Source organism: Ranitomeya variabilis, chromosome 5 (genome assembly GCF_051348905.1).
Source record: "Ranitomeya variabilis isolate aRanVar5 chromosome 5, aRanVar5.hap1, whole genome shotgun sequence".
In the NCBI taxonomy this organism is placed as follows: domain Eukaryota; kingdom Metazoa; phylum Chordata; class Amphibia; order Anura; family Dendrobatidae; genus Ranitomeya; species Ranitomeya variabilis.
The window spans coordinates 483997470-484019834 of NC_135236.1; the positions used below are offsets into that span (position 1 = coordinate 483997470).

Sequence of the window (22365 nt, forward strand, 5' to 3'; positions counted from 1 at the left end):
ATGGAGGACATCGGAAAATGTCTAAGGATGCTTTCCCAGGAGACAGGCATGTCATATACCACATGCCAACGAGAGGGCAAGAAAGGTCGTATTCGCGAGCCATTTGAAGGGTCGGGCGTACAGTAACAAGACATGAACATTACAGGCACTTCGAGAGAACATACAGCAAGAAAATCAGGCTATGACCCCAGACATCCTGCGGAATGTGAGGCTAGTTACTTCTCACGGAAAAGCCGTGATGCAGGGTAGTCAAATGTTCCAGGGACAGATACCAAGAGAGTATGTCGTAAACTAAAGATGAAAGACAAACGCATTGTCAGGTCACGGTCCAAGATCAGAATAACAGGAGGATAGCAGATAAGAGAAAAGGGGCTAGGCTACCCAACCAGAGTGATGAGGAGTATTAGCTTATGAGGGATGATTACTGTGTGCCATTGCAGTCTATTTTAAATCTGCTATTACCTGTTCTAATGATGAACTCCGGGGTTCCTTTGAATCTCCATGGCCACCGGATCCGTCCTCCAGTAGTTCTAATGCTGCCGGTCGAGCATGCTCAGATGTACTTACAATCCCAGACTAAAACATCGGACATCTGTTATGTAGTACATTTCAGCTATGCAATGAAAAAGATCCCACCGATACTAGATTCTCATATAGTTAATGACCTTGTCTAGTTCATGAAAAACAGATGCCCCTATGACCCGGTCAACAAACAACACCAGGCCCTCTCATGGCATTATCATGGTAGCACACCTAAGCTAATCAATGCTCAGTGGGTGGAGAGCTTTCTGGACATAATCAATTCTCAGTTCTGCTATGCTGAGACTTTAAAGGGGTATTCCAATCTCCAAGATCCTATCCCAATGTAGTAGGTTTATTATTAATAATAATAATAATAATAATAATAATAGCAAATACCTCCAATTAGAAATGTAGTATAGTTCTTCTGATTGTCTATGTCTCTTACCCAATGTGTAGGGCATTGCACTAGCTTAGGTATCCATGATTACGACCACTCATATGGTGAGTTAGTTAGCTGCTAGTGGTCATAACCATGGATACTTCAGCTACTGCAATGCTCTGCATGTGAGGTAAGTGATGTAGCTAATCAAATGAACTATACTACATTTGTAATTGTAGTTATTTGCTAATGTTATTATTCCCTCTACTAAATACTGGGGTAGGATTTTATACATGGGCTACCCCTTTAAATTGTTAAATGACATGTCTGATACTATATATTCAATTTCAAACTGTATCCAAACTGTAACAAAGTAATGTCAAATAATGGTGATAATAACCTGTGAGCCTCCACGTTTTGATTCTTTTTTTGTTCATTTATGCTTCCCACTTTTTTAGAAATATTCTGTTTCTTTGACTGTTTCTGTGTTGAAGGGACCATGTCCTTAAATATGAAAAAAAAAATCAAAAATGTGAAAAGAGAACAGTAGTAGTAAAAAAACAAACAAACATGGTTTCAAAGTCACGCCATGCCCAGTAACTAGAGAGGACAATAATGGCGTCTGCAAGACAAATGGACATTGTCACTTTGGACAACATGTCATCACAGCGCAATCATCATGGAGCAGCGGGATTGTGAGAGATGAGGGAGGACAAAGGATTTCATGGTCAATCATAGAACAAGGTTTAGTATTTCTCAATGAAGACACCTTAAAGGACATGTTCAGACATGGCAGATTTGTGGCACCTGAATATCTGTTCCATACATCTGCACGGCAGTGAGTGCCTTATATGAACATCCCGTACATCTTCTTAGGCATAACAATGCTAATACTGCAGTTTACAGTCAGCATACCTTCCTGTATTCAACAAGGGCTGTGGTGTATCTCCTGAAGGAATCATTTGGTGCTGGAACATCTCCTGCCTCCTCAGTTGGCCTGTTTCCAAAAACATCGTCATTTCTCCTAAATAAATAAAACATTTCTTATTTCATTTAATGCAGGTTTTATTCCTATTTTTGTTTACTTATCCCTGATAGGCAAAATATATTGTCCCACATGTTGTTATAAAACTGTCAATGAAAACATAGGATAGTACAAAGAAGTAGTTGGCATCATGCAAGGTTTTCACTGTTTGTGACTGGAAGGCGGGCTAATTTAGGGGCCAGAGTCTTGCATGTCAAATGCATGTCAAATTGCATGTCCTGTTTTCTTAGCTACCCCCCAGTACATGGGAGATATTCAGCTTGGTTCTAATCACCATTTGCCCATACGTCCAAGCTTGGCTCACTAGACCGAGGTGCCACAATTGACACCTCAGTAGTCTTCCAGGAGAGTTCTTACACTCAGAGTAGGCAGAGCTTATGCTGTAGAGGCGGTCATGTAGATGTAGACCCAACTAGTTATTTTACGGATGTTATAATTTCTCTTCACATTAATTATATGTACATGAGGAAAAGATGGCAACTAAATACTCAGAACATCTTAATTTATTTAGTATCGAGAATGAGCGCTACGTGCAGGAATACACATAAGTACACGCCTTGGTGTAACATCGCTGCCGGCATCACTGCATGGCTTCCCATATCCCACCAGGCAGATGCACCAACTTACTCACCACTCCAGGCCATGCGGTGAGTTCTTCCCTCTGCTGGCTGTTTGCGGTGAGCTCCATGCCCTCTGCTTGCTGGGTGCATGCTTCCTGGCTGTATACTTAGGGCAGCAGCGCCTGCCCTTCCTGATGCATAAAGGGACATTGTGCGTCCCTGTCCCTTAATGTTGCAGTGTCTGAACCTGCTTCTATCTCTAAAGACCTGCAGTGTCTGTACTGACACTAATCTCGACAAAACCTGCAGTATCTGAACCAGCACCTATCTCTATTCTGTTGTCTCCACACAATGTTAGTGATCTTTGTGTACACTTGCTACTTCATTGTAAGAACCTGTGAGTGTCTGGTCCTGTCTGTGCTGCTTGTACCTGTCCTGGTATTGGTCTAGTGTGAACTCTATGCTGTCTGTCCTGTGTGTTCTTGTCCTTCTTATGGGGCTGGTTGACCGCACCTGCGGTGTACTGCTTGGCTGCGTGTGTGGTTTCCTGCTTGACCGCGTCTGTGGTTTCCTTGCTTGTCCGCACCTGCGGCTCTGCATCTGTACTGCAACTGTGGCTCTGCATCTCTACCGAAACCTGCGGCTCTGCATCTGTACAGCACCTGCGGCTCTGCATCCCTATCGCACCTGCAGATCTGCATCTCTACCAAACCTGCGGATCTGCATCTCTACCACACCTGCGACTCTGCATCTCTACCGCACCTGCGTATCTGCATCTCTACCGCACCTGTGGCTCTGCATCTCTACCACACTTGCGGCTCTGCATTTGTACAGCACCTGTGGCTCTGCATCTGTAAAGCACATGTGGCTCTGCCTCTCCACCACACCTGCAGCTCTGCATCCCTACCGCACCTGCAGATCTGCATCTCTACCGCACCTGCGCTCTGCATCTCTACCGCACCTGCGGCTCTGCATCTCTACCACACTTGAGGCTCTGCATTTGTACAGCACCTGTGGCTCTGCATCTTTACAGCACCTGTGGCTCTGCCTCTCCACCACACCTGCAGCTCTGCATCTGTACAGCACCTGCGGGCTCTGCATCTGTACAGCACCTGTGGCTCTGCATCCCTATCGCACCTGCAGATCTGCATCTCTACCAAACCTGCGGCTCTGCATCTCTACCACACCTGCGGCTCTGCATCTCTACCGCACCTGCGTATCTGCATCTCTACCGCACCTGTGGCTCTGCATCTCTACCACACTTGCGGCTCTGCATTTGTACAGCACCTGTGGCTCTGCATCTGTAAAGCACATGTGGCTCTGCCTCTCCACCACACCTGCAGCTCTGCATCCCTACCGCACCTGCAGATCTGCATCTCTACCGCACCTGCGCTCTGCATCTCTACCGCACCTGCGGCTCTGCATCTCTACCACACTTGCGGCTCTGCATTTGTACAGCACCTGTGGCTCTGCATCTTTACAGCACCTGTGGCTCTGCCTCTCCACCACACCTGCAGCTCTGCATCTGTACAGCACCTGTGGCTCTGCATCTGTGCAGCCCCTGCGGATCTGCATCTGTACAGCACCTGCGGCTCTACATCTGTAATTTGCCTGTATCCCAGCCGTGTCCACCTGTAGATCACCAGTGTCTGCCAATACTTGCCTATCTATACATCAGCTAAGCCAGACAGTATACCTACAGTACTTGACTTCACCTGTTGCTACAGTGTCCTGTCCCCTTGGGGGTCAGCTGCTATTGCCAGACGCCGCCCTGGCGTGGTACCTGGCAGCTACCTGCCGCACAAGCCTGACCTCACTACTAGAGGCCCCAGTGATAACCAAGGTAGCTGCTTAGTCATGCCCCTCCAGGGTAAGTCTGGTTACGGCACAGTGGGGCCACAATCCTCGCGGGTGCCAACCAGTCTAGGATTGAGCGTTACACTTGGCATGCTGACAATGAGGCCACTAATGGTTATCTAACAAATGTTCTGCTACACCGAATGCACTTGGGTACGCAAGTGTTGAACAATTAATTCCCAGATATGCTCAATGGGGGACATGTGCAGAGACACTGCAGACCATGATAGTACGATTAGGCCCCCAGGCTGCTCATTTTAGCGCAAACAACATTTAGCCTGGCATTGTTGTGTTGAGAAAAATGTCTTCTGGGAAACATTGTAGGTCCTACTGGTTCCATGACCAAATCAATGTAATGCCAAGATCTTAGTGTATTTGGAATAAAGACTAGAGGTGTCCATCTGGCTACCATACATGATGCCACGCCACACTATAATACACAAAGTAGGACAGGTGTGATGATCCCTCATGAAATCTCCCATAGTGTTGTCCAAGTGGTCTCCAGCTCAATCTTTGATTATCACAGTATCCAACATAAAAGCAGGACTCATCATTTCATTGCCAATACGGTTTTACTGCAGCCTGTATGGGTCCATGGCTAGAGAGAACTGTAAAGCCAGATGATTATATAATGGTATTGAGTAGCGGTAAGTGAACCAGAACTGCAAAACTTGGGGTTCATACTGGATACCTAGTATCCGGTGCTGAACTCTGACTTCTCCCAAAAGTCCGGGTTAATGTTCGGAGTTCCGGGTGAAGTGCAGGAGGAGAGAGAGGATTCTGTGGGGGTATTCTGCTTCCTTTGGCAGCCCCCTAGCACTTACTACGACCATTTCACAACACCAAAGATCGAGTCCCCATTGACTTCTATTGGGTTCGAGTTTTCGTTAAAGTTTAGGTAGATTTCTCCTACCCGAACCGAACTTTGGACTAATGTTCGGTCAAACCTGGACTTCCCCAGGTCGGCTCATCCCTAGCCTTGAGAAAACTGCAGTGGGATGGGAATTCTCCAATACTGCGCTGCCCAGTAGGGCATCCTTCTGAAAAGATCATGGAACAAATTATAAATACATGTTCTTTCTTTCTTTCTGAAATTATAGGCCTTTTGTCCCACGAAAACATGCTGTATGATTCAAAGCTTGTTGTTCTGTGCATTTTCAAGTGAATTTCAAAAAGATGAACTTTTTTTGGTCAAGACTTATGTCAAAAAACTGTCAGTGCCGTCTAGAATCAGGCTTCAGTTTGCTATTATTTCACAGAATAAAAATAGAATTATATTACAAATTAATACCCTGTAATTCTTGTGCAGGGAGAAAAAGAAAATCGATAGGCAGGTGGTTGTCAACATTTCACTCTCTTTGTACTACTGTAAGATGACAGTTTATTGATTCAAATCTATTTCTCGACTTCAATTTAGAAATCAATTTCACAAAGTGAAGGCAAGACCCATAACCTGCAGAACTATTTTTTATTTGATAAAAAATTGCATATATTACAGAAGGTACGATACTCCAGAATAATAATTTAATTATCCATGTCACGGAAGTTATTCCTTGTTACTATACAAAATTAATGGCATAAATTCATTTTTTTACCCAATGCATGAAAAGTCAATGCCCTGTAACTAATATCAAGCTGGTTCTAATTTTATTTCAATTGCAAATCCTCCATCTGTGTGTTAAGAACACAGATGGACTCTTGCTAGAACCTTTGCATAAACAAAACATTACTTTATTATGTATTACTTGTTACTTTGTATGCATTCATCATATAAACAGTCATAAATAAAGATATGGTTTCCTAGGAAACAATACAAAACTGCTACAAATCCAGATTAAAAAAAAAGAGTTGTCAACACAAATAAAGTAATAAAATCATTCTGATCTGTACAAGGATTTTCAGCGACCCCCAAAACTGCTCATATTTTGGGGGATTTCCTCCAAATTGCACACGTTATTCAGCGGTGTTGGCGTATGCACAGACATGTTCCCAACATATACATGGTGAATGCTAATTATGCAAACCTTAAATGTATCCATACTTTCTAACAGCCTAAATATTGCCAGTGCAGTGTCCTTTTGGTATACATCTGGCCGCATGCACTGTATTACATTGCAAGATAAACTTATTGAGAGCTGATATCGGGGAACCCATTTCTAAGAGACACAATTATGGACATTCAAATCTAGTTAGACATGGTTTTTAACTGATGTTATATATACACATTTAAAGGTAATTTGTTGCCAAGATTTTGCAACCTAATCTGATTTTGCCTCATAATATAGAGACAAAGACCCTGATTCCAGCAATGTGTCACTTACTGGGCTGCTTGCTGTAGTTTTCATAAAATCACGGTTTAATCAGAAGGAGATAATCACAAGAGAACTAGTAAACCTGCTACCAGGTAGTCAACTTTATTCATTATCCCTGCATACTTTCCCCTCCCCCACAGATTAGCAGCTTTCTGCCTATGCACAGTGTGCACAGAAAGCTGCCTATCAGTGATGGTCATGAGGTATGGTCTTATGAACCGTGGATATGAACACAAACGGAAAGCAGAAACTTATGCTGTTGGATATAAGCAAGGGGGAGGCAAACTCTCAAAGAATAGATACACCGTACTTTACTTTAGAAATATGCAAAAGGGGGGGGGGGGGGATACACGAACCCTTAAAAGACCAAGGAATTTTTCATTTCTGTTTTTTTTCTTCTTCATCAGTTTGTTTGGGGAGACATAACTTTTTTATTTTCCCATTTACATAGTTGTGTGAGGGCTTTTCTATGGCGGTTAATTTGTGATCGAGTTATAGCTTTGATACCATTCATTGTACCAAGAAAGTGGGAACACACATTCCAAGTGCAGTTATTTGCTCCCTGATCTGATGTTTTTGTTTCATTTTGGTAGGGAAATGAGGCAACACAAAAAAAATAAATTCTTTCATTCCAATTTTTTTCTTTCGGCATTCTCAATTGAAATCTTTTGATAGATCAGACTTTTATGAACACAATGATGCCAAATAGGATTTTAAAATTTTTTTTTAAATGACTTTATTTTGTAAAGATTAAAAGAGGGTTATTAAAACGTTTATATTTTACATTTCTTTAGTTCTGTTATCTATTTTTTTACTTTATTTTGTTAGTCCCCTCATGGGACTTAAACCTACAGTTTATACTATAGTATTGCACAATATAATAAAATTACTGTTCTCCTATGAAGCTCGAATGGCAGTTATGCCTGATATGGCAACTGTGAGGCAGTGACTGGTGTTACCTGTAGGGGTCGCAGTATGTTTCCTCCAGGATGCGCATGGAGGCATATTGAGGTCATGTGAGGGCATTGCAGTCACAGGCAAAACTGTGGTTGCAGTCCGTTTCACTCCAGGCCGGGTCTTACATGTGGTCTGCCGCCACTGGTTTGTTTGTAAAATCCCCTGCAGCAGAGCATTGGGTGTGTCAGTAGCACAGTGGAGTTTGCAGCAAGCAAAGCAGACGGCTCTGCAAAAGCTCAGATCTGTGTGAGAGCAACACAGAGCCCAGCAGAGTGAACTCCTGGCACCCGCAACGTACACAGCGGTGCAGTCGCCCACAGCAACTGGTCAGAGGTGGACCGGCATAATTAGGGACTGTAATCTGGAGGCTAAGGTTCCCGACGGCGATCCAGAGGATATCGTTTACTATGTAGAGCTGTAAGTTGGACATTAGCATTGTGTTTTTGTGAGTTGGACATTAATTCTGTGAAGTAAACGCATTAGAGAGACTTTTTGTTTGAACTGTGCTGGGTCACTGACTCATCACTGCGTAAGTGTGCTACCAATGCACTACACAACCCATCAGTTTCCTGCAATTACACCAAGGGGGAATATTGGAAGCCAATGTACGCATTCCCCAGTAGTAACTTCATTTACAGGGGTTTATCCAATCCCAAACGCAAATATTTGCATTTGCTCACGCAATATATTTTTATGTTTGTTTCTTCTTTTGCTTCCTCAACATTTTTGGTTCAGTGCCTACATGTTGCCAAGATATCTCATCTGCTCCATCTATGCCTGCACATATAGTACAATGATACCACTTTCCTAATTTAAAAAAATCCGTCACCATATCCCCCATATAGTATGATGTCATCACATCCTCTCTACAGTATAATGTCACTACATGACCCATACAGTATTATGCCACCACATTCCCTATACAGTATGCCACCACATCCCCATATAACATAATGCATAATGCATAATGATTCCACGGTATTGTAAATCCATCCCATAGAGATAAAACCAGCGCTATGTAGTAAAATGTTACCACATCCCCCAAACAGTATGATTCCCCCACACAAGTTTTGATTAGATGAGCTTATGCATGAGCGACAGAGACAATGAAGTCTACAAGTGATATAGATCCCCAGAGCTTACATTGGGTATCAGTGTCACTTACCAACTTTCTTCCACTGTATAGTATATGTGCCCGCTTATTTAATGAAAATCGTACAGCTCTCACTGTGCCTGCTTTGGGTAGCCAGAAGTTGAGTATTAGTCAGCATGACATTAACAGTGCAGAGTGGAAGAGAAGGAACTGCTATGTTGACGGGACATGGCAAGAAGAAGGAAAATATCAGCCATGTGTGGTCACGTGACGGCTAACGGCAGAAGAAGATCAGTGCACTGGAGGAGATGTAGGTAGTTAGCCACTACCTGCCCACTAGTGCAGAACTGCAAAGGGAAAAAGTCCCATAAAACCTATCTAAATGCCATTGTCAGAGATCGACAGCAACATTTAAATGATTAAGCTGTAGTGATCGGAGCAAGCTCTGGTCACTGCAGTTCCAGCCACATGTTCCTGAGCTGGCTTTATACATTCCTTACCGACTTATGGGGTACTTAATGTTGTTATACAGATACACGGTAACGAAAATTATTACCCAATTACTGATGTGGCTTAAGGGAACAATTTTGCTAAAAACAATGCATAAAAATATAATTTACAGGCTGGAAACAAACACCCAGGTCTTGGAGCAAACGGCAGCAATAGATTGGAAAACATATGAACTCTTAAATGACAATGTGAAATCAGAAAATGACTTTGTGTAAACAAGGTTCTTATAAATACATAGTTAAACCAGTTGAAAATAGAAAATGTCCCTCAAGTTTAACTGAGAAATGGGGAAGGTCAAAGGGAATGGGGCACAAGCACAGCTAAAATGTATGATCTAGTAGGCCCTAAGATAGATGCTCTTTTTCTCCGGCTCCCAATTGTTTGTCCCCTGCAGGCTTCCCAACTCCAGTCCTCACGGTCCCCAATATGTCATGTTTTCAGGATGTCCAAGATATCTTACAGTTGATGGAATTATTATCAAGGCATCAGAAATGGCCACAGCTTCTCTTACCTGTGCAATACTACGAAGATCCCGAAAGCACGATGTACTGGGGGCCGTGAGGACAGGGATTGGGCAAGAGTGGTCAACTGGAAAAAAACAAGAAGAACTTTACACGTCTACATGAGCAGTTGTGTTATTTTCTTTTAAAAAAGTTCCTCACCTTTTTTTAACCTCTTAAGGAGACGGGTACTTTCCATTTTTGTGTTTTCATTTATGACTACCCTTCTTCCTAGAGCCATAGCTTTTTTTTATTTTTCTGTCCACAGTGATATGAGGGCTTGTATTATTGCGGAACGAGTTGTACTTTTGAATGACACCATTCATTTTACCACATAGAGTACTGGAAAATGGGCAAAAAATTCCAACTGGGGAGAAACTGTGAACCCCCCACAGTTCTGACATTGTTTTTACGGTGTACATTATGCGGTAAAAATTACCTTGTAATATGATTCTCCTCATCGGTATGCCACGGTTTTTTTTCATAATTTTACAGGTAAGTTAAAATCAGATGCTTAAAAAAAAATATGTTTGGGTGTTTTGTTGGCATTTTCTGAGACCAGTAAAGATTTCATTGGAGATGTGATGGCTTTTATTTTTTTGCAGGATGAGACAATGTTTTTATTAATACCATTTTGGGATAGATATAACATTTTGATCGCTTGTTGTAACATTTTTGGAGTATTGCAGAGACCAAAAAACGTACTTTTGCTGTTCCTTAATTTTTTTTGTTTCCAGTGTTTACCAATCGGGTTACTTATTTTTATATTTTGATAGATCAGACTTTTCTGAACACGGCGATACCACATAGTCATGACTGAAACTGTTGGCACCCTTGAAATTGTTACAGAAAATTTCTCTGAGAAAATTATTGCAATTACACATTTTGTTATACACATGATTAATTCATTTGCGTGTATAGGCACAACACAAAAGAAAAAAAGGCAAATTGGACATCATTTCACACGACCCCAAAAATGGACCAGAGAACCGCGATTGTTGCAGGCAGGTCCTGGTTGTAACTCACAGTCATCACCTGCTGGGTATAAGGTGAGCTCACCATACACATGTTTCCAACTTACGCCGTACATGTTCAGCAGATGTTGTGAAGGAGTTAGGCCGGTTTCACTCTTGCGTTTAGGTAAAGTGCGTATGGCTGCGTCTACTTCCGCATGCGTCCTGAGTACCTATCTGTAACATTGGGTACGCAGGGACATAGTAATAGTAGTCTCGCCTCGACGCGTTTCCCCCCATGATGTAGTTCATACATACCTCTGCACACCTGCAACCAGGCGCTGCATACCTCTCTGATGTGATTCATACACACAAAATTGCCCATATGCCTCCTGAGGAACTACATCATGGGGGGGGGGAAACGTGTCGAGGCGAGACTACTATTATCATGATATGAATACAGATAAGTTTACCAGTGTTTACTGTTTTTTTCCCCATTTATGCATCTATATATTTGGTTTGGGCACTGTGCAATAAGTGTTTTTGGGATATGTACTTTATATAGAGGACATGTTGCAATAATTATGTGTACTCTTTTGGGGCTTATGTTTTTTCTAAGAACCTCTATTGAGCATCTTTGAATGATCCCAGTATTCCTCCGCAGAGGATATGTGTTAATATCTATGGACCTTCCATGTGCTGCGCTGAGGGATCTCCTTTAAGTCTTAGTGTGTTGCACCGCCCTTTCTTTGCTATGGTCTGACTGATACTAGGGGTCTGCAAGTATCACCCCCTATTGTTAGTCCCCTAGGCACTTTTCTGGTAGTGCCCCTGCGTAGCTAAGGGATTTATTAGGGCCACCAGGGTAAGCTGCCGAGGAGCGGGAGCGCCATATTGCGTCCAAGAGGGTGCCAACCTCCGCTGGCAGGCAGGGACGGTCTTTAGGGATTAAACAGGGTGAAATAACCATTAGAATAGGACTGCCTAATAGTACTGTCAGACCAAAAAAGATTATTGAATTATTGGTGATGGATACCTAGCATTGACTTTTGTTGGTTACGTTTCCATATTTTGTTTAGGGTCTTTGTATATAACCATTGAGTGTTCTGTACTGGTGTGCATATACCAGGTGTCTAGGGTTATATTCTTAGAATCCAGGATAAGACTGTTTAGTAAGGGACTCCTAGGGTTGGCAGGGCCAGTCGTCGAGGAGCGGGGGCGCCATATTGCGTCCAAGAGGGTGCCAACCTCCGCTGATAGGTAAGGTGCAAGAAGGGGTAAATAGGGTGAAAGTATTTGTATATGCCCACACCCTCCCTTGTATAAATGTCTGGCTAGGCTAAATAGACCCACGCTTTATTCTAGTTGTTGGGTACAGTTGATGTTTTTAAAGCCTGTAACGTTAATGTTTGATTTTTGGAAATATTTTGATTAATAAATTTTGATTTTTTTTTTAATGGTATTTGGTTTTTGGTTAGTTTTTGTATTGACACTAATCCCACCTATCTGTTAGTATACTTTTTGTAAAGATGAACCCCAAGATCACTGTGGCTGAGCTCCAGAGATGAAGTAGGGAGATGGGAGAAAGTTCCACAAAGTCAACTATCACTGCAGCCCTCCACCAGTCTGGCCTTTATGGCAGAGTGGCCCGACGCAAGCCTCTCCTCAGTGCAAGACATATGAAAGCCTGCATAGAGTTTGCTAAAAAACACAAGAACAAAAGAAGGACTCCCAGACTATGAGAAATAACATTCTCTGGTCTGATGACACAAAGATAGACCTTTTTGGTGATAATTCTAAGCGGCATGTGTGGAGAAATCCAGGCACTGCTCATCATCTGCCCAATACAATTCCAACAGTGAAACATGGTGGTGGCAGCATCATGCTATGGGGATGTTTTTCAGCTGTAGGGACAGGATAACTGGTTGTCATTGAATGAAAAATGATTGCGGTCAAGTACAGAGATATCCTGAATGAAAACCTCTTCCAGAGTGCTCTGGACCTCAGACTTGGCTGAAGGTTCACCTTCCAACAAAACAATGACCCTAAGCACACAGCTAAAATAACAAAGGAGTGGCTTCAGAACAACTATGTGACAATACTTGACTGGCCCAGCCAGGGCCCTGAACTAAACCCAATTGAGCATCTCTGGAGACACCTTAAAATGGCTGTCCACCAACGTTCACCATCCAACCTGACAGAACTGGAGAGAATCTGCAAGGAAGAATGGCAGAGGATTCCCTAATCCAGGTGTGACAAACTTGTTGCATCATTCCCAAGAAGACTCATGGCTGTACAAGCTCAAAGGGTGCTTCTACTCAATGAGCAAAGGGTCTGAATACTTTTGACCTTGTGATATTTCAGTTTTTCTTTTTTAATAAATGTGCAAAAATTGCTACATTTTTGTTTTCAGTCATCATGGGGTGCAGAGTGTACATTAATGAGAAAAAAAATGAACCTTTTTGAATTTACCAAATGGCTGCAATGAAACAAAGAGTGAAAAATTTAAAAGGGTCTGAATACTTTCCGTACCCACTGTATGCAACATTTTTATATATACAGAGTCCGTCTATTGTTGCTAATGTCCTTGGAAAGACAGGAAGGAGTGCAATAAAACAGCTAATGACCAATTTTAACACACAGACGCACACACACAAAGAATTGCAGGACACTGAGGAGAAAAATGGTGTGTATATAAATTTTTGAAGATAAATATATACAGTATATATATATATATACATACACACATATATACACATATATACATTTTGTATAGCTAGCAAAATTAAAAATAAAAACAAAACATCAAAACTTTCTAAAAAATAAAATGCACTTAACAAAAAAAAATGTAACTGTCATGCTGCTGCAATGCAGGTAGGTGCAGGCTTCACTAGATGGCAGTAGAGAGGAAACAGGTCTGCATCTAAACAGATCTGACCTGCAGTGCAGCAGTGAGGCCACCACAGGTGGCAGCAGAATAGTCAACCAAGCCGGGTCAAATCGTTGACTGTAGCGCAGCACCAAAGGAATAAGCAAACTCGGAGACAAGCCAAGGGTTCCGTAATGGTCAGGAGCGGATAAGCCAATAGACAAAGGACAGAAACAGGTCAGGATACAAGCCAAATCAAAACCAAGGAGTCTGCACACTAAAGGGAAACACTGAGTCAAGACAGGAACAGGGGAAAACAGAGGCACGGGTTCAGACAGCAAACGCAACAGGACTAATCAGGGCAATCAGAGTCAGCTACAGCAGCACTAGGCAAAAACTATAACTGACATAGCCTGCAGGAAGCCAACCTGAACCCAGACAGAGGCTGAGAAAGGTTAACTCTTGACATGACCAGACCGGGAAAAAGGGAAAACAGGACTCAAAACCCGATCTGGATCATGACAGTAACATATTACTTTTAAGGCCATGTTCACATGTTCATTATTTGGTCAGTATTTTACATCAGTATTTGTAAGCCAAAACCAGGAGTGGGTGATAAAAACAGAAGTGGAGCATATGTTTCTATTAGACTTTTCCTCTGATTGTTCCTCTCCCGATTTTGTCTTAAATATACTGATGTCAAATACTATAATAAAGGAAGGATTTATACTTTTCTTTCTGCTACATCTAGTGCCGGCTGGAAAAAAAAACAACTAAATGAGTTATTCCAACCTTAGGCTATGTTCACACATTAGTTTTTTCCTGCAGCCAAAACTCCAGCATGATCTCTTTGTAGTAAAACAAAATGCAGGCAAAAAGAAGGGTTTGATGACTTTTTTTGCTGCTTTTCTTACTGCGTTTTTGCTCTGTTTTTCAGGATCCCAAAGTTTGCTTCCACCATACAAGCATGAAACATACAAGATGTTAGGCCACAAATGCAAGACATATGTGAAACCAAAACATTGTTGGGGGGGAAAAGGCCAGTTTAATCAAATTATTTAGTGGGGGAAAAAAATTTTGTCTGGAAAAATAGTGAATAACCTGACTAAAAAAGTCCATTTGAGTTCATGAAAAGTGGGGAAGTTGAATTTGCCAGGCATTGTTTACCTAAGTGCATTTAGTTGGTAGACATTGTTTACTTTCACACATTGGTAAGGCAAAGTTTACTTTCACACATTGGTCAGGCATTGTTTACTTTCACATATTGATGAGGCATTGTTTACTTTCACATATTGATCAGGCATTGTTTACTTTCACACATTGGTCAGGCATTGTTTACTTTCACATATTGATCAGGCATTGTTTACTTTCACACATTGGTCAGGCATAGTTTACCTTTACACATTGGTCAGGCATTGTTTACTTTCACATATTGGTCAGGCAATGTTTACTTTCACACATTGGTCAGGCATTGTTTACTTTCACATATTGATCAGGCAATGTTTACTTTCACACATTGGTCAGGCATTGTTTACTTTCACATATTGGTCAGGCAAAGTTTACTTTCACATATTGGTCAGGCAATGTTTACTTTCACACATTGGTCAGGCATTGTTTACTTTCACACATTGGTCAGGCATTGTTTACTTTCACATATTGATCAGGCAATGTTTACTTTCACACATTGGTCAGGCATTGTTTACTTTCACACATTGGTCAGGCATTGTTTACTTTCACATATTGGTCAGGCAATGTTTACTTTCACACATTGGTCAGGCATTGTTTACTTTCACATATTGGTCAGGCTTTGCTTACTTTCACACATATGACTAGTTTAATTAAACTGTACTTACACTAATAGCCATTCTCAGGTGAGAAGACCAAGTCACTTTGATTTAAACTTGGGAAAATCACAAAAATAAATGGTTTCATATCCTGCTGTACCTGTATTGCTGCTTCACCAAAAATGCTGCAAAAACTGATGGCAACGTTATTTGCTACTTAATTGCACTTACTCATTGCTTTCTATGGGTAAAAAGACGCTGCAAAAACACTGAAAAAAGTGACATGCTGCAGTTTTAAAAAAGCAGCAGTTTTCCAATTCAGTCAGGAATAAACAAAACAAGCGTTTGCATGAGATTTCTGAAATCTCATAGTTTTTTGTTTTTCATTACTTTTTTGTGTGTATTTTCTTAACATGCAGTTTTATCACGTTTTTGACTGAGTTTTTTGTCTCGGTTTGGTGTGTATTTTTTTTGCCTGTAAATTTTCCGCAATTTTTCTATGGAAAATCTGCATAGAAAACTCAGCATTCCCAAAAGAAATTGACATGTCAGTTTACGCTGAGAAAAAAGAGGCGCAATAGGCATGAGATCTCTATAAATCCCCTCCACTTTGCTGGGACTGTATGACGTTTCTGATGCAGCATCAATAGCTCATAGTGGGAACGTAGCCTTATGGTCTGCTCACACATTTCCTGTTATATACATTTCCATGTGCTTCATGTTACAAATTCGCAAAATATCTGCAACCAATTTACCACATTTACACATTGTCTTTAAAAACCTTCGTCTAACCCATAGACTTCTTGTCTGCCATCATTTTTACTTGTATTATTCAATGGTTTTGTTCAAAAAGACTAGTAATACTTAGTTCAACATGTAAGCCACAGAGAAATTCAGACAATTTATGAACCCCTTCTAAAAGTTTCTGAATAGCTCATATTTCTATACACAGCCATTCCATCTCCATCCTAAATATCAGATAGTCCTAACTACTGCACTTTCATAAGGCTCGGGAGATGATCTGGGACCGAATTCCAATATTCATTTTCAAATATCTTCTACTATTGCTTATCAGAATTAACCATGGCTTGCCATGAAAGCACAATTAACCCCCTATTTGTCTTCATATATAGATAACTCCTAAATAGGGACACATGCATGCTTTCTTACCCAGTGTCCTGGAATTCAACATCATATTGTTATACAGTATAATATATATATATATATATATATATATATATATATATATATATATATATATACATATATACACACAGTTGCAGTTTAACGGCTTTTATTTGAAAGATTAAGCTGCAATCTCAGGGCTTACACGCGATCAAACTGTGAAATTTTTTGATAGGCCAATCCATCAGTCTTGGCAGTTACGTTGTTAAAAATATAGTGAACCTGGGGCTATTATTTCTAAAGATCCAAGAACAACATGCCACTGCACCAGGGAAACTTAAGAAATATTAGTAACATGAATGATTTATTAGCTAAAAAAAGAAAACCCTCTATTACAGCGACTTAAGATCTCCACTCTAATAAAGTGTCCTGCTCCAAACATCTAATTGACAAGCTGATTCTGCAAAATAGAAAGCATTTCTCAAATATTGTTACACAAAAATCATAACTGAGGAGGATCAAATAAGATATGTGACAATTAAAAATATCACTTATTACATTGTTCAGCCTTGTCATAAGGACGATGGCAAAGATTGAATGAAACTGCTGCACTAGGTGTTCACAATTGCAACATGGAGTAATGGAAGTAGATAGAAATAAATGAATCAACGTGATCACAACACTGAACTTCGGTCCATTTCCCAACACATTTGCATGTCTCAGAAAAAATGTCACAGGGCCTATATATATTTTATGTGATTTATGGCAGTAAAGATGAAGCTGACCCGTTTTATAAATCCACACCAATGTGTATACATATACATAACTACTATTATTAAACCCTTCCGACAGGGCAATTTTTCATTTTTTTGCATTTTGATTTTTTCCTTCACATATACCAAGAGCAATTACATTTTTACTTTTCCATCAACACAGCTGTATGAGAGCTTGTTTTTTGTGTGGGATGAGTTGTAGTTTTGAATAATACTATTCATGATATTATATAATTTAATGAAAAATGGCAAAAATTCCAAATGGGGTGAAATAATGAAAAAAAAAAAAAAAAACAAAGAATAAATCATTTTGTTTGTGCTGCAACTTTAAGACCTGTAACTTCGGATTTTTCCTGTAGTGGAACTATTGATACAATTTCTGAGCTACATATGATATTCTGATTACATTTTATAGCAATTTTTGAGGAAACTGGGAGACCAAAAAACTGAAATTCTGGCTTTTTTCTCCACATTTATTGTATGGCTTAAATAAAAAATAATTGATAAATCACACTTTTATGGACCTGATGATACCAAATTTTTATTTATGTATTTAATTTTAAATTGGGAAATGGGGGTGATTTTACATTGAGTTTTTTTTATCTATATATTGCAATACTTTAACCCCTTTATGACCTATGATGTATAGACACGTCAAAGGTCGCCTTCCCCTCTCTGGTGCGGGCTCCGGCGCTGAGCCCGCACTTTTTCCAGCACATGACAGCTGTTGACATGTTAAATGCTGCTATCAATCTCTGACAGCAGAATTTCACTCGCGCAAACCGAATGCATGTCATTAGCTACGCCCATGGCACCCCCGTCACATGACTGCGGGACGCTGATGGGTTGGCATGACAACCCGGGTTCTGCAGAAGATTGTAATTGTCATTGCAAAACTTCAGCTCTGCTGTGTGTAGCACAAGCGATCAGATAATCGCAGCTTCAAGTCTCTTAAGGAGACTATTGAAGCATGTAAAAACTAGAATAAAAAAAGGTTTTAAAAAGATTTTAAAAATATAAAAAAGTCATAATATCCATTCAAAACAAAACAATAAAAAAAATAAGCAACACACATATTTGGTATCGCCAAATATTTTTTTTTTGGTCGCCACAACACTGTAATAAAGGGCCATCAAAACATCGTATACACACCAAAATGGTATCAATAAAAATTTCAGCTCGATGCACAAAAATAAGTCCTCACCCAGCCCCAGATCATGAGAAATGGGGACGCTACAGGTCTCGGAAAATGGCGCCATTTGTTTTCATACGAACTTTGGATTTTATTTTTACCACTTACAAAAAAGAACCTATAGACATGTTTGGTATCTACAATCTCGTAATGAGCTGGAGAATCATATTGGCCAGTCAGGTCAGTTGTAGCGTTAAGCATTTAGTGAACACTGTAAAAAAAATAGTGGGATTGCATTTCTTTTTGCAATTTCACCGCACTTGGAATTTTTTTCCCGTTTTCCAGTACACAATATGTCAAATCAATGGTGTCCTTCAATAGTACAACTCATCCAGCAAAAAACAAGACCTCACATGCCAATATTGATGGAAAAATTAAAAACGTTATAGCTCTGGGAAGAAGAGCAAAAAGCGAAAACGGAAAAACCCAAGGTTGTAAAGGGGTTAACATAATTAACATAATTAATATAATTAATGGAAAGATTGTTCTATGCAATTGTTCCATTTAAATACCACTGGCAGATGCCGGCTGTATAACACAGCCAGCACCTGATGATTGTGGAGCGGGCTCAACTCCTGAGTCTGCTCCGTACACCCAATATAAGACCTACCAGAACCCTGAAGGGGGTTAAATACTTACCTACCTATTTATTTTAAATAAACACATAGGTCTCTTAAGTTCATTTCTTGCAACAAGTTTATCTTGAAGGAAAAAAAGAAAACCTGGAGCCACTGTTACATATTTTATCTATCAGGCATGGAGGAATGGGGCGGGATCGGATCTCTTTCCTGCCCCATAAAGACTGGTGCAACTATTTTCCATGCATTAATTTAACAGAATTCTTCCCCTTAATAACAATAGCTCCCAATATTAATAGACTTGGCATCAGACTAATCTTTGGGAATTTAATACAAATTCTGCCATTTTATGTTTTTTAATCTTGTCTAAAGATACCATGAAGAACCCTTGATGGGTGAAAAGATCTCTTTATTCACCCGTACATTAAGCTATGTTGTTTTTACGAGATTAGGACAAGCATGGACATTAAAGTGGGGCAAAATTGTATTTGATTCATGAGTTGTATCTTTTTTTGCATTCACTTTTGTATTAACATAAAACCAAAATAGATTTTGGCATTGATATGGATGACAATAAGATTAGGCTAAATAAAGTCAAAGCACAGGTTGGCTGTGTCAGCACGAGAAAATAAGGTGGGACTGCCTGTGCCTTCGGGGGCACTAAATGACAGGTTTATATATTACTTCTGGATTCTCACTTTCTTGCCAGAACTGGAAGGAGGCAGAAGTAATATCACTAGCTGTCTTTCCTGTCTGGAAGCCGCATGGCAGATGAATGATTAGTGCAGGAACTTCATGTATTATGTCATAAGTTTATCATCAGAAGTCTACGTGTGAAATGAAAAACAAAAATAACATTACATTACAACATCACAATGCAAATTAATTGAATTGTATCATCTTAAATATCACATACTTTTATATGACATTTATTGAAGTATTACAACAAATATAAAAAAATGAAATATCTGGTAAACATCAGCACATCTTATAAGAAGTTAAAATGTAATAATAATATAATGGGGTCTTAAAGGTACTTTGACATTACCGATAGGCCATCAATAATTTTTCAAATGTTTTAAAAAAATGTAAATAAAAAAAAAAACTAAATCAAATTTACAGTATAAAATTAAATGTGATAATAAAATAGAAGGCCTAAAGAGGGAGAGTTACTATATTTTTTGCACTATAAGACGCACTTTTTCCCCCCAAAAAATGTGAGGAAAATGGGGGGTGTGTCTTATAGTTGGAAGGCAGGCTTACCGGCAGTGGTGTGGTGGCGGCAGAGGTGCGGGGATGATGAGGCGCAGTGAGCGGTATGGCGTGAGCGGGGTCCCTTCCACAGGTGAAGTGATGCAACGGCCCGGTATCCAAGGTAAGCAGCAGAGCAGGGTAAATCATGGCTTTATCGGTGGCGGCGGCCATCTTCCTGAGGCCGCGTGTGCGCAGATGAAGTGCTCTGCTTCCCGGGGCTTCAGAAAAATGGCCACGGGAGGCCGCGTGTGCGCAGATGGAGATCGCGGCGGCCATTTTCCTGAAGCCGAGTTTGCAGATTTATATCTCGGCTTCAGGAAAATGACCGCTGCGTACCGGGCCGCTGCGTCACCTCACCTGTGGAAGGGACCCCGCTCACGCCATACCGCTCACTGCGCCTCATCATCCCCGCACCTCTGCCGCCGCCACAGCACTGCTGCAACCCCCCCATGGACACCAGGCTGTGGCGTCGCCCACCTAAACAGGAAGGGACCCTGCTCAGGTGCACGCCGTACCACATCACCCCACCTCTGCCGACACCATGCCTCCTGTGACCCTGCTTTGCCACCGCCAGCCCTCAGGTAAGATACTGTAAATTCGGACAATAAGACAGACCCCCATCTTATAAAAAATCTTTTTTTCTGCAATTTTCACCCCAAATTTGGGGTGCATCTTATGGTCCAGTGTGTCTTATAGTCCGAAAAATACGGTAATTTAGACGGGCAGGGCACCAAATTTATTAAGAAACTCATCTCTTTAAGGGAACCTGTCAGCAGACTTTTGCTAAGTAATCTGAGAGCACCATAATGTTGGAGCAGATATCCTGATTCCAGCAATGTGTCACTTACTGGGTTGTGTGTTGCTGTTTCAATGCAATCAGTGATTTAACAGCAGGAAATTATCACTACAGGACTAGCTGCCTGGTGCCTCCTGGTCCATCCACACCTGCATTACTGATTAGCAGCTTTCTGTCAATATACAATGTACACAAAAAGCTGCTAATCAGTAGTGTGGGCAGACTAAAGGCCCCGTCTCACATAGCGAGATCGCTAGCGAGATCGCTGCTGAGTCACAAGTTTTGTGACGCAACAGCGACCTCCATAGCGATCTCGCTATGTGTGACACGTACCAGCGATCAGGCCCCTGCTGCGAGATCGCTGGTCGTGTCGGAATGGCCTGGACCTTTTTTTGGTCGTTGAGGCCCCGCTGACATCGCTGAATCGGTGTGTGTGACACCGATCCAGCGATGTCTTCACTGGTAACCAGGGTAAACATCGGGTTACTAAGCGCAGGGCCGCGCTTAGTAACCCGATGTTTACCCTGGTTACCAAAAAAAACAAACACTACATACTCGCCTTTCGGTGTCCAGGTCCCTTGCCGTCTGCTTCCTGCTCTGACTGAGCCGCCGTACAGTGAGAAGTGAGAGCACAGCGGTGACGTCACTGCTGCTCTCACTTCTCACTGTACGGCCGGATCTCAGTCAGAGCAGGAAGCAGACGGCAAGGGACCTGGACACCGAAAGGCGAGTATGTAGTGTTTGTTTTTTTTGGTAACCAGGGTAAACATCGGGTTACTAAGCGCGGCCCTGCGCTTAGTAACCCGATGTTTACCCTGGTTACCCGGGTGCTGCAGGGGGACTTCGGCATCGTTGAAGACAGTTTCAACGATGCCGAAGTCGTTCCCCTGATCGTTGGTCGCTGGAGAGAGCGGTCTGTGTGACAGCTCCCCAGCGACCACACAGCGACTTACCAACGATCACGGCCAGGTCGTATCGCTGGTCGTGATCGTTGGTAAATCGCTTAGTGAGACGGGGCCTTAACACACAGCTCAACATTTCAAGCTCTGCTAGACCTGCATGAGAGAAAACGGAGATTCTGTCACGACTGCTGCACCCAGTAAACTAAGTAATGCAATGCTGGAATAAATGTACATTTTATAAAACCATAATTACTATACCTTTTTAAATAGTCTAAAGCTGTGGATGACCACTCCAGGGTTTTTTGGAACTTTTCCTCATAATATACCCTCTGCAATAAGTGAATAAGAAATTCTAGGAAACGAGATTTTTTCTTGAACTTCATGACTGTAAAAGAAAAGACAAA

General features: G+C 41.2%; 1 protein-coding gene across 3 annotated transcripts in view; it reads right to left on the reverse strand.

The window, feature by feature from the left end:
* Positions 1-22365, reverse strand: part of CFAP54 (cilia and flagella associated protein 54) — a 615020-nt gene that overhangs the window by 371418 nt on the left and 221237 nt on the right. For all 3 annotated transcript variants that reach the window (XM_077265522.1, XM_077265521.1, XM_077265523.1), the window contains 3 exons: positions 22220-22346; positions 1817-1925; positions 1302-1405 (listed from right to left, as the gene is read on the reverse strand). In XM_077265522.1, the coding sequence (XP_077121637.1) occupies positions 1302-1405; positions 1817-1925; positions 22220-22346 (340 nt within the window). The remainder of the gene's footprint in view (positions 1-1301; positions 1406-1816; positions 1926-22219; positions 22347-22365) is intronic.